The following is a 12,531-nucleotide window of genomic DNA, read 5'->3' on the forward strand; positions in this document are numbered from 1 at the left end:
TCTGTAGCTTTAGCGAATCAATTCCCTTCTGCAGCCTCAGAGCCTCTGCTAGGCCGTCCCGTCTCCGAAGAAGAAGGAATTTGCATCATCAGAGCGGGATGGCCTAACAGAGGCTCTGAGGCTGCAGAATTGGTTCGCTAAAGCTACGGAAGGAGAGAGCGGTGCAGCTGCTAATACAGGCTAGTGTTATGGGGAGGGTTTGAAAAATCGCCTGTTTTTTTTTTTTTTTCTTTTGTACTTTCTTTAGCCGGAGTCAAACACAACTTCAGGCTGTGCCGAGTCAGGCCGGGGAATCCACAAGCCGGTGAGAGGGTTTAAAAAAAAAAAATGTTTTGAGTGGCAGGATTCGGGGAGGTTGGGCCCCGAATCAGAGAGGCAAATTTTTTTAAAATACACATCGATTCGAATCGATTCACCCAAAGTGAATTGGTGAATCGATTTGAATTGGAAATCGGGCAGCACTAGTGCACAGTGCAGCTTATGGAATCTGAAAACTCTAAGATTGTTTATAGCTATTCTGCATGGTGTTTTAGATTCTTTAATTTGTAATTTTTCGGGCTACATTTTATATATTTCATTACTTTTTATTCTTTAAATTTTTTAGAACTGCATTTTGATTAAAATTTGTAATCGCAATTAATTGTGCACTTAAAGATATGTTTTGTTTTTGTTTCTACTGCATCTGCTTTCAACTCTGGGCAAGTCACTTAACTCTCTACTGCCCAGAGTCACAAAGAGATACTCTTTTGGGAACAAAAAGAAAAATCATACCTTTAATTGTGCAGTAAAAACACAATTACATTTTTAATCAAAATGCAATGCTAATACAAACTAATTTATATTTAACTGGCGCTCATATGCTATTTTGCATAGATGTGTATTTATGTTTTTTAAGAAGAAGCATTTTAAAAGTGCAGTTAACTCATCTTCTGGATTTCTCTCTAGGGTGGATACTTTGGACAGATCAGAAACACTAAAAAATCATCTCAGAGGTTAAAAGATGCATTATTAGACCATGATCTTGCCCTTCCCCTCTGTCTGCTGATGGCTCAGCAGAGGAATGGGGTAATCTTCTTGGAAGGAGGAGAGAAACATCTGAAGCTGGTGGGGAAATTGTATGATCAGGCAAGTAAAACCCCAAATGATAGAACCATATTTTAAAATATTCATAGTTTAGAATTCCAAGGAGTTAATCTGCAATTAAACTTTATAATTTTGATGTCTATAAAAATGTGTTTGTTTATTTTAATTTTTTATATACTGTCTGCAAACTGAAGGTATTTAGAGCATATTTAGTAAGGAGAATGTTTTATAGGAGAATTTGAACAGACACAGTATAAGATTGAAGGGCTCAGTATTCAAAAACCAAGTTGCACTCCTAAAATTAGGCTCCCAATTTCAGCCAAACATAGGTGTCTAAGGTCCAGTTATTGAAAAGGAGAATCTATATAACTGCTACTGTTACCCAGATAGTGCTGGGGCAGTGCAAGGGTGGAACAGAAATTCTCCAGAGACAAGCAGGGGATATGCAGGCACACTTGTTGGTGAAGTCCGCTGACTGAGCCCGTATTCTGGTGCTATCCCCTAGCTAGGTAAGCTGGGCAGGTGCAGGAGTCCCTACATCTACAGCTCCTCCCCTCAGGTTGTCGAGTTTTTCTTAGACCACTCCTGACAGGTCACAGCTCTCCCCTCTCTTCTTCAGACAAAAAAAGGATTTAATTAATATTAACAGATATAATAGTTTTAACTACCAATTATTCCCTTAGTTAGAATAAAACAAATCAAAACGGGGAAATCAGCAGACAAACGGCAAACTTCTGTATAAAGAAAGAAGACAAAACCCTGAAGTCGAAGGCAGAAGTCTGCATTCAGTACTGGACATCACTTCAGTGTGAGCGCTGGTAATTAGAAAGTTGGGCGCAAGGACTATGAAGCAGTTTTTCCCTTCTCTCTGAGCTGCAATGGACGGCGGCTCTCATTCAGTGCTTTGCACTGGAAATTCAACAAAGGCAGGTCAGCCGCAAACACCGCCTCTCTCTCTCTCTCAGGGCCATGGCTCTGTATCGCAAGGGAGGGCAGCCAACTATCGCTGATGCTGTTGAAGAATAAAAACCTGGCACTATCGGCAGGGCACAAGAAGAAAAAGCTCCCGAAGCTGGAATTCTGTTTAACGTCCTAACCTTCAACAGCGTCTTCGTTGACATGGAGTTCCAACTGTCAAGTGGCAATGGCTCTCTCACAGGATGAGGTAACAGTGAAGGCTCCCACGGGCTCAGCTGTTGCCTTGCTGTCCTCTCCTATTTTAATTCCTCAACCCCCGGCAGCTACAGGTAATCCTTCCAAATCTTCTAAAGGCTCAAAGTCTAAGCGGAGAGCCTCTCCTACACCTATTCTGCAGGGACCTGTTCCTCCTAAGCGAGTTCCATTGCCTGCTCTTTAGCCAGAACACCCTGCCCAGAGCTCAGACTCCATGCAGACTGTGACAGGTTTTTTCACACTTCTTCAACGATTCAATCAATCATTTACTTCAGTCTTCTCCTCAGGCTCCTCTAGTTCTGGAGGCTCAACAATGTTCAGCCTGTATTCAGCGGATTGTCCCAAAAGAACCTTTGATTTCAGGTCCTATAGCGCCAGCTCCTGGGGTCCCTGTACATCTATTTGCTCATCTCCAATTCAGGGCCTCCACTCTCCTCCAGCCTGATCAGAGCCAGACGTACTCCCGGTTTCAGATCCTAACTTATTTCCTCAACCATTTCAAGGTATTCAGCTGGCAACTACAGAAGAATACTCTTAACCAAAATTTTTACAGAAGGTTTCTTCCCTGCTCAGCCTCAGTCAGGCGGCAATGCCGACAGGTAGCAAAGACTTTCAAGCTATTTTGCAATCTTGTAAAACCCCAATAAAGAAGCTTGTGGCTCTTTCAGTACATCCAGTTCCTTAAGACCTTCAATTAGCAAATTGACAAAAATATCTTTCAGGGTACACCTGGCGGGGCCTCCGCATGTGCGGATCACCGGACTTGATGGACCCAGGGTCTGATCCGGAGATGGCAATTCTTATGTTCTTATGTATCTACAGCTTCTAAGTGCTTGGATTTGAAGTATAAGATTCAAAAAACACCTGGTCATAATCTCCAACAACTTCCTCACCAATCGATGATATTGGAGTTGGCTATCAAGAAGGTTAAAGTTTCAGAAAGTGCGCTGTCTGTACCCCCAGGAAAGGATCTTCACTTTTTAGACTCCTTGGGCAGCAAAGTGTATCAGGAGGCTATGCGCTCTTTTAAAATCATTGCCCACCAGCTGCAAATTCTCCATTTTCAGCATTCCATTCTGCAGCAATTGGAGGCCACTTCTCTGGAAGCATTGCCAAATCATCTTATTGCCCTTCTGGAATCGACCTATCATTTAATTAAAACTAACTATGATATGACATCTCGAATGGCAGCAGTATCCATTGCAGCCAGGCTATGAAGCTGAGAATTCATTCACTGAGGGCTGCTTCCAGGAGAGTTAGAGAATTAAAAAGTTAATATAAAAATTAACCTCCCTCCCTTTAGAACCTACTATAAATACTATGGCCCGGATTCTCTAACCAGCACTGATTTTTTTGGTGCTGATAGACGCTAAAGCTCAGTAAACCCCCCTCCCCCCCTGCTGTTTAAATTATATTTTTAACTGAGTTTCAAAGCACCTACCAGTGCCTAAAAAATCAGCTCTGGAATTACGCCTCCATAGGCGCTTTAGGCCGCCTAACACCATTGTGGGCATGGCTAACGCCAGAAGTGGCATTAGGCAGCCTAAAGTGCCTACAGAGGCACGATTCACAACAAAGGTAGATGCTGGAAATGTAGGCTTGGGAAACCTTTGCCGGAGGTGTGATTCTGTACCCAGTGCCGTCACATAATTGACATGCAATCCGGGCCTATGTGACTATTCTTAACCACTGTTAAAATGATTAGTGGCAACATTCAGTCTGTGGATTGGATAATTTAGGACAGATAAAAGTTGTTCCAAGTTATCTAGACAGGGGACTAAATATTACCACTGTATGGATAAGTTCTTCTGCTGACAACTTTATTTGGATATTCAGCTTTGGTCACTATCCAGAGTGAGATGCTGATTACGTGGATATTTTTTGACTGCTACAATAACTGTTTAAAAAAATGCTGACCATGGTAGTTGAATAGTGACCTGAATAATTGTTTTTATTTTAATTTAAAAATATGTTCTTGTATTCTCTTTTCTTATTTAGTGTCATGACACCCTGGTGCAGTTTGGTGGGTTTTTGGCATCCAATCTAAGCACAGAGGATTACATTAAGCGAGTGCCTTCAATAGACGTTCTTTGTAATGAGTTTCACACACCCCATGATGCAGCATTTTTCTTGTCAAGACCTATGTATGCACACCACATTTCAGTAAGTAGAAATATTTTAACTGGAACTTGCATTTGCAGTTAATTTTCATACACTTGGATTCTATTATGAATTGTAAGGTGTATGATTCTTGCTTTTTGCAGTTTACTTCCAGGAAAAAGTAGGGGGGTAGTAGCTGTTATTCTAAATTTTTTTACTTGCACAATAGGTGCATAACTGTTAGCAACTATATTATAGATTTGCCCTTATAATATATTCTCTGTAAAAGTGAATTTCTTTGTGTGGGCAATTAAGTGTAAGGCTGCTATAACAGAGTTATTTTTTAATTAAACTAAAATTGTAATAAAAGGGCTGAAATTTATATGTGTACCCAAGTGGCATGAGATGAAATGATTCGGATAGGTTATATGCAATTGCATTTGTTATATAGATTAAAACCTATGTTACCAGCATATGATTTCTGTAGTGTGGTGCAAGCATAAATACTAAGGGCTCCTTTTACAAAGGTGCGCTAGCGGTTTTAGCGTGCGCTAGCTGCTACCGCCTCCTTTTAAGCAGGCGGGCACGCTAATTTTGTGCGTGCGCTAAAAACGCTAGCACACTTTAGTAAAAGGAGCCCCAAGTAGAATGGACTATTGCAATTCTCTTTATTTCGGAGTTACTAAAGTGAAGATGAGGGCACTGCAGATGTTAATTAACTCTGCCGCAAAATTGATTACTGGGGTTTCAAGAATGACTCGTATAACCCCAGTGTTGAAACAATTGCATTGGCTACCTATGCAGCAGAGAGTACAGTTTAAGATTCTTTCAATCATACAGCAAATCTTATATCCTGTTTCTCCAATGGCTATAAAGGAGTTTTTTGAAATCTATCAACCCAGAAAATGTTTGAGATCTGAAAATGGTATGAAGTTGAATTTGGAGGGTAAGATGTTAGTCTCTCATATTAAGATTGGGGAAAAATGCTGTCTGTGGCTGGCGCCAAGCTCTGGAAAGTGCTGCCTGGTAGTCTGCGATGGGAGACTGAACTTTAAGAAAATGTTGAAAACGCAATTATTTGTCAATGCCTTCCTGTGCTAATGCTATTCTCATAAGAACATAAGCATTGCCTCTGCCGGGTCAGACCAGGGGTCCATCGTGTCTAGCAGTCCACTCCCATGGCAGCTCCCCAGGTCCATGACCTGTAACTTCTCCACCACCTAAATTGTTTATAATTTAATCCTGAAGTAACCTGTATAGTAATCCTCTATCTATAACCTGTAATCCCTTTTTCCTTCAGGAAGTCATCCAATCCCTTTTTGAAACCTAATATTGTACTCTGTCTTATCACCTCTCGTGGAAGTGCATTCCAGGTGTCCACCACCCTCTGAGTGAAGAAGAACTTCCTAGCATTCGTTTTGAATCTGTCTCCTTTCAGTTTTTCTGAATGCCCTCTTGTTTTTGATGTCCCCGCTAGTCTGAAGAATCTGTCCCTCTCCACCTTCTCTATGCCTTTCATGATTTTATAAGTCTCTATCATGTCCCCTCTAAGTCTCCGCTTTTCCAGGGTAAAGAGCCCCAGCTTCTCTAGCCTTTCAGCATATGAAAGGTTTTCCATGCCCTTTATCATCTTTGTTGCTCTTCTCTGGACCCTCTCGAGTATCGCCATATCCTTCTTAAGGTACGGCGACCAATATTGGACACAGTACTCCAGATGCAGGCGCACAATTGCTCGATACAGCGGCAGGATAACTTCTTTCATTTTGGTAGTGATACCTTTTTTGATAATGCCCAACATTCTGTTCACTTTCTTTGAGGCCGCTGCACATTGTGCCGCTGGCTTCATTGTTGTATCCACCAATACCCCCAAGTCTTTTTCTAGGTTGCCTTCCCCCAATACCCTCCCTCCCATCGTATAGTGGTACATCGGGTTCCCTTTCCCTATGTGCAAGATTTTACATTTCTCTACATTGAAGCTCATCTGCCATCTTTTTGCCCACTCACCCAGTTTGTTCAGGTCACTTTGTAGTTCTTTGCATTCCTCAACAGTTCTGACCCTACTGGAGAGTTTTATGTTGTCCGCAAATTTTATAACTTCACACTTCATCCCTGTTTCCAGGTCATTAATTAATATATTGAACAGCAGCGGTCCCAGTACTGACCCCTGTGGGACACCACTCATGACCCCTTTCCAGTCAGAGTAGTGTCCCTTTACTCCTACCCTCTGCTTCCTGTCCGCCAGCCAATTTTTGACCCATCTGTGCACGTCCCCTTCCACCCCGTGGCTCCACAGCTTCTTTAGTAGGTGCTCATGGGGTACATTGTCGAAGGCTTTTTGGAAATCCAGATATACAATTTCTATAGGGTCACCTTTGTCCAGTTGTTCACTTACCCCTCAAAGAAATGCAGTAGGTTTGTTTGGCATGATCTTTCTTTACAGAAACCATGCTGGCTTGTTCTCAACAGACTATTTTTTTCTATGTGCTCACTGATACTTTCCTTGATCAATGATTCAGCCATCTTCCCTGGAACTGAGGTTAAGCTCACCGGTCTGTAGTTCCCTGGGTCACCTCTCGATCCTTTTTTTAAGATAGGTGTAACATTTGCTATTCTCCAGTCCTTCGGGATTACTCCTGTTCTCAAGGATAGATTACAAATCTGCCGCAGTAACTCCGCTGTTTCGTCTCTGAGCTCTTTCATGCCTTCCTATCCTGTAAATGATTTTATGGGATTTTGTGTTTCCATCTTGTAGGATGAATTTAAAAGATTTTAATAATGATATCGTTAGTTAATGTCTTTTTATGTTTGTCTTGTTGAAACATGTTTAGCACGTCTTCAATATGTATGCATGTAATTTTGTAAACTGCATAGTTTTTATGCGGTATATAAATTTTAAAATAAATAATAAATAAATATGTATGTAGCACGGTATATTGCTTAATCACTTTTTTATTATTTGTAGTCTAAATACGATGAACTCAAAAAGGCTGAAAAGGGAAATAAGCAACAGCAGCATAAGGTTCACAAGTACATCACATCGTGTGAGTTGGTAATGGCCCCTGTCCATGAAGCTGTGATCTCACTGCATCCTCCTAAGGTTTGGGATGACATCAGTCCTCAGTTCTACGCTACCTTCTGGTCCCTGACCATGTACGACCTTGCAGTTCCACAAAACAGCTATAACAGAGAAGTTAATAAGCTCAAAATCCAAATGAAAGCCATTGATGACAATCTAGAGATGGTATGTGTCTTTTACTGAACTGAAAGTTGTACATTTTGCTTTGTTTTGTGTTTTAGCAATAAATGTAGACATTTTAATAGTTCTCTATCAAATTAAATTCTCTTGATAATGTTGAAATTTAAGCATCCTGGTGCTTGAACATTTTCTAGGCCTTAGGTATTGGGTATATTGTCTCTACTTTTGTCCAGTTTTAAGAATTATGTATGTGATATGTTATCTGTTTAGAATTTGCAAGTAATGTGGAATACAAATTTTTATTATTATTAGATGTGCATGGGGATGGGGACAACGGGAGTCCATAGAGTTAATGATTTTAAAAAATCATTGCTATTATGGGGACAGGAGGGAATGAATGTGAGCGGGTCAGGAGGGAATGGGAATAGATTACGTCCCCATGCACTCCTCGACTCAAATGTGACAGCTGAGCTGGAAAAAATAGAAAGAGCTCACCTTGTGCAGCAGGAAGAACAATGGAGCTACTTGGATTAGCAGATTTAGTGCTGGCTCTGGAGTCAGTCCACACAGTGCAGACACAGTATTATGCATACTGACTTTTACTCTTCATTAATTATATACCTGTACATGTTGTAAGTGGTTGCTGGGCTTGCAAAGCCCCTTACTGTGTTTGAGCACTGGGTCATGGGGTGTGTACGAGGATGCCAGCTTGCCAATTACAGCAGGAAATGCACTGGGTGCATTGCAAAGTTCAGCTAGGACAAAAGCTTGTTAGCATCTGTCCACAGGGAAGACTGATTGGCTGCATCCCATGGTTCCACACAGCTGCTTAAGTGCTGGGACAGCTGTAAAATTGAGTGCCTACTGCCACTCAAGCCATGGGCTATAGCCCTCATATTCTATAACTCCCAGCAACCCATGCGCCATTCCCCATATTTAAACTGTGAGCAGGCTAAGCTACAGCCTTTTTTTTCTTCGTCGGGATTTGGAGCTAGTAGAAGAAGGGGGCTGATCTTGCAATTGTTGCAGGCAGCATGTGTGAGACAGTTGGAGCTTTGCTAGCAGACAAAGTGATATTTATACAGCAGGAAAAGTAAGTAAGAAAAAACATAAATGTAAAATCTGTGTGTGGGGAGGGTGGGAGTTGTGTAAAGGTTCTATATTCATAGAAGTGTGGTGAGTGGTTGTATGTGAAGCTGTGTGAACTGCCTGCGGCTTTGTCTTTGAACAGCAGGGAAGAGAAAGTGTAGTTACTTACCTGTAACTTAGGTTCTCCGTGGACAGCAGGATAGTCAGCCACATATGGGTATTGTCCCAACAACTCCCAATTTGCGGATAAGCTCTCCAATAGCTCAGAGAGAATTTTTTTTTTTTCTCTGAGCACGTGCGGTGCCTGGGCCCCACTGGGCATGCCTGAGCCCTACCCATTTCCCCCTGCTTTCCCCTAATCCCCAGGATGTTCCTAGCTGTGGCTGGGTCGACAGTATGGGGAGGCGGGTGGGTTGTGTGGCTGACTATCCTGCTGTCCACGGAGAACCTACGTTACAGGTAAGTAACTACACTTTTTCATAGGACAAGCAGGATGAGTCAGCCACATATGGGTGACTCCCTAGCCGAGGGATGTACCTACTAGACCTGCGCCTTAGCGCTCTGTGCATCCCTCGCCTGGCTGTGGAGGCCGAGCCGGGCAGGGTAATCAGGCGAAGCAGGTGAAGTTGTGGAAACAAGGTTTTTGATCAAGTGCTGTGTTAACTGAGCAATAATACTCACAGAACAGTGAAACTGGTCAATAACAATCAATGAACAGTGAGAAACCAACTGGTCAACAGTGACAATTCATACTTGCATGTGACAATTCACACATTCAGTCTAGACAGGAGTGCTGGAAGACCTACTTAATAAATATCTATAACACCCTATTTGATCAGTTTTTGTCAAGGCTGTGCTAGTGGTTGCTGTCCCTCTCGGGAGGGAAGAGCCGCTTCCAAGACTGTTCGGCCGAATGCATTTGGAGCGTGGAATGCTATGTCGAGGCAGTAGTGCTTGGTGAAGGTGTGCATGGAGGACCAAGTGGCTGCATCGCAGATGTCCCCTATTGGTGTGTGGTGCAGATGAGCCGTTGTGGTGCCTATGGCTCGGAAGGAATCCAGAGAGAAGTGGAGAAAGTGGGAACAGGAGGAGTTGTGCAAAGGTTTCATAGTGTGTAGAGGGATATCTCTTTGCATTACATTTATTTTGGGTATCTGCTACAATATCTGTGTAAATTAAACCTAGGATTTATAGTCTTGTAATTTGTATCCTACTACGTTTGGCACAGAAGAATGTGTGTGTGTTGGTGGTGGAGGGTGGGGTAGGAATTGTGTAAAGGTTCTATATCTGAAACCTTTATACAACAATCCTCCCCCTCTTCTCTCTGGATACAGAGATGAATGAAAGGATGTATCTGTGCCTCCCCCCAGGTTTGAAGGGGTTTGAATCTAAAATGAATAAAGATTTATAAATAAAAAAAAAAGAGTAAACGGATAAATTCTTAAATTCATTCCAGAATGCAGAGAGAAATGAGTGCATGTGTGGGGAGTTGTAGGAGGTTCTCTTTTTGTATTATATTAATCTTTGTTATCTGCCACAACATCTGTGTAAACCCAGGGATTTATTGTTTTGTAATTTGCATTCCAGGATGTTTGGCACAAAGTAATGCATATTGTTTTGTGTTAAATTACTTGATCTAAATGATTTGTAAAACAATAACTGGGGTCAAATTATCTTTTTAATTGTATAAAATTCATATATTTACACATGGAAACAAGACTTATCATTTTGCTCACCTTGGTCAAGAAACACTTTGTATTTCTGACTTAGAACAGCAGAAGCTCATTTGCATACCACACAGGAATTTATTTTTAATTTGATATTCCTAATCACTTTAGGTAGTAATTTTGGGTGCCAGATAAGCTGTATTTTTTAAAAATTCTGAAGTACCAGAGAAAGAAAAGACTAACAAGCTTGTCTAAATATCGCATTGCTTACTTTAGAAGATATGTTTTAACTAGAGCTGCATTTTGATTAAGAATTTAATTGCGATTAAAGGTATGTTTATTATTTTACCCACTGCAACTTCTTGTGATTCTTGGCAAGTGGCTCAACCCTCCATTGTCCAGAGTCACAAGGAGCTGCATTGGGGAAAATAATGAATAAGCATACTTGTACAGCCCTAAAAAAAATTAAAGCATAAATTAAAGCATAAAAAGTAATGAAAATACAAATTGACAAATTACAAACTAAGACTCTAAAACAGCATGAAGAATAGTTATAAACAGTCTTACAATTTTCACAGCCTCCTTTAGAAATGCAAACCTAATTTTAACTACTTGGAGGTATATCAGGTATGCTAGCATGAACATCACAAGATGATAATGAAATGGATAATGTATGTGTATGAAGTACTTTTGTGTGGATTGTGTGTTTGAATACCTAGCCACTCAACAAAAAGAAGAAAGAAAAGGAACGTTGCACTGCCCTTCAGGACAAACTTCAGGAAGAGGAGAAGAAGCAGATGGAGCATGTGGGGAGAGTTCTACAGAGAATGAAACTAGAAAAAGATAGCTGGCTTCTGGCAAGTGAGTACATAAATGCAGCAGCAGTTCTTGCTTTTCTGTTGTCTAAAGGCTGCTTAATCATTAGTATTCTAAAAGTGCAGTACATGAAAGTGAAAAAGCAATTTTTACCCTTAAAGATTGTGAATGCCCAAATACGCATTTTAGTATGACTGACTTTTGTGTTAACATATTGCTCTGACTTTCCAGATTGTTGGAAAGAACCTCACAGTTAATAAGAAACACTATGTGAAACTTGAATGTCAAACATACATCACTGCTTATGCTCAGCAGAGCCCTGCCATCCTTTTCAACTCTGCAGATGAACTAGCTGTTGCAATAAACCTGGTGCCTGAGTGTTCATAAGTCTTCAGTATTATGAGACTTTAAAACCTTACCCTGAAAAATTGACTTCATTTAGTAGGCTTTTTTAAATATAATTTTGTGTACACAGTTAAAACAGTCAGAACTGGAAGAAATTGTGCTGCTGGAAACATCACTAAGGGCTCCTTTTACTAAGTTGCGCTAATGGTTTTAGCGCGCACTACATTTCCATGCATGCTAGACGCTAACGCCACCATTGAGCTGGCGTTAGTTCTAGCCACGTAGAGCACGCTAATATTCGTGCGCTAAAAACGCTACCGCAACTTAGTAAAAGGAGCCCTAATGCTTTTATTTCATTTTTCAGTGTTTGTATTAGTAATTTTATTTTTAGACATATAACCCACCTAATAAATTATTGTGAGGAGCTAACATAAAATAAAATAATCACTAAAGCAGTGCTTATAAAACTTTCTGAGGCTGTAATCTCTTTATTGTGGCTCCAGAAATATTTTGGGCCCCGGAGACCTACTTTTCAATCCATGCTGCTGTTTCCAGCCTTTCTGCAATGTCAAACCAATGCCACTATCATCTCCTGCCCTCTGTAGAGTCAATGCAGGCCTAATTATAGCGCTGACTTGTAAGGACTCACATGCCAAAGAGGGATTTTTTCTCAGCCTACCTAGTTCATGACCCCAAATGTGGTTTTTTGACCCTTTTTGGGATTGCAGCCCACAGTTTGAGAAGCCTGCACTGAATCTTGAAGCCTGTGGGCTGTCTTGAAAAGACTTTCCAGGAAACAAGTTGGCAAGGGGTCTGCTAGTCTCTAAAGGACTGTAGTCATAGAAGCAGACACTGTTAATGGAGGATAAAAGATATTTTATTGGAGAATCAAATATAAAATCAAGCTTGATGCTGTAGTGCAAGGACTGCTTCAGGAACAATATTACCTTATGGTGTGAACTTTTCACTTTGCTATAGGCAATACAGGACCTCTGTGTGTGTGGGGGGGGGGGGGGGTGGTACTATGCTGCCAAACAGAGAACCCCCCCTCCCCCGGAGTTT

General features: G+C 41.2%; 1 protein-coding gene across 12 annotated transcripts in view; it reads left to right on the forward strand.

The window, feature by feature from the left end:
- The window catches only part of THOC2 (THO complex 2), a 294,745-nt gene that overhangs the window by 154,883 nt on the left and 127,331 nt on the right, over window positions 1-12,531 (forward strand). For all 12 annotated transcript variants that reach the window (XR_004539500.1, XR_004539501.1, XR_004539502.1 and 9 more), the window contains exons 21-24: window positions 946-1,125; window positions 4,255-4,419; window positions 7,319-7,597; window positions 11,028-11,169. Coding sequence is in view for 8 of the 12 variants with exons in the window: in XM_033944982.1 (XP_033800873.1) it covers window positions 946-1,125; window positions 4,255-4,419; window positions 7,319-7,597; window positions 11,028-11,169 (766 nt within the window). In the remaining 4 variants the exon portion in view is untranslated. The remainder of the gene's footprint in view (window positions 1-945; window positions 1,126-4,254; window positions 4,420-7,318; window positions 7,598-11,027; window positions 11,170-12,531) is intronic.

The sequence above is a fragment of the Geotrypetes seraphini genome, chromosome 5, assembly GCF_902459505.1.
Source record: "Geotrypetes seraphini chromosome 5, aGeoSer1.1, whole genome shotgun sequence".
Lineage (NCBI taxonomy): Eukaryota > Metazoa > Chordata > Amphibia > Gymnophiona > Dermophiidae > Geotrypetes > Geotrypetes seraphini.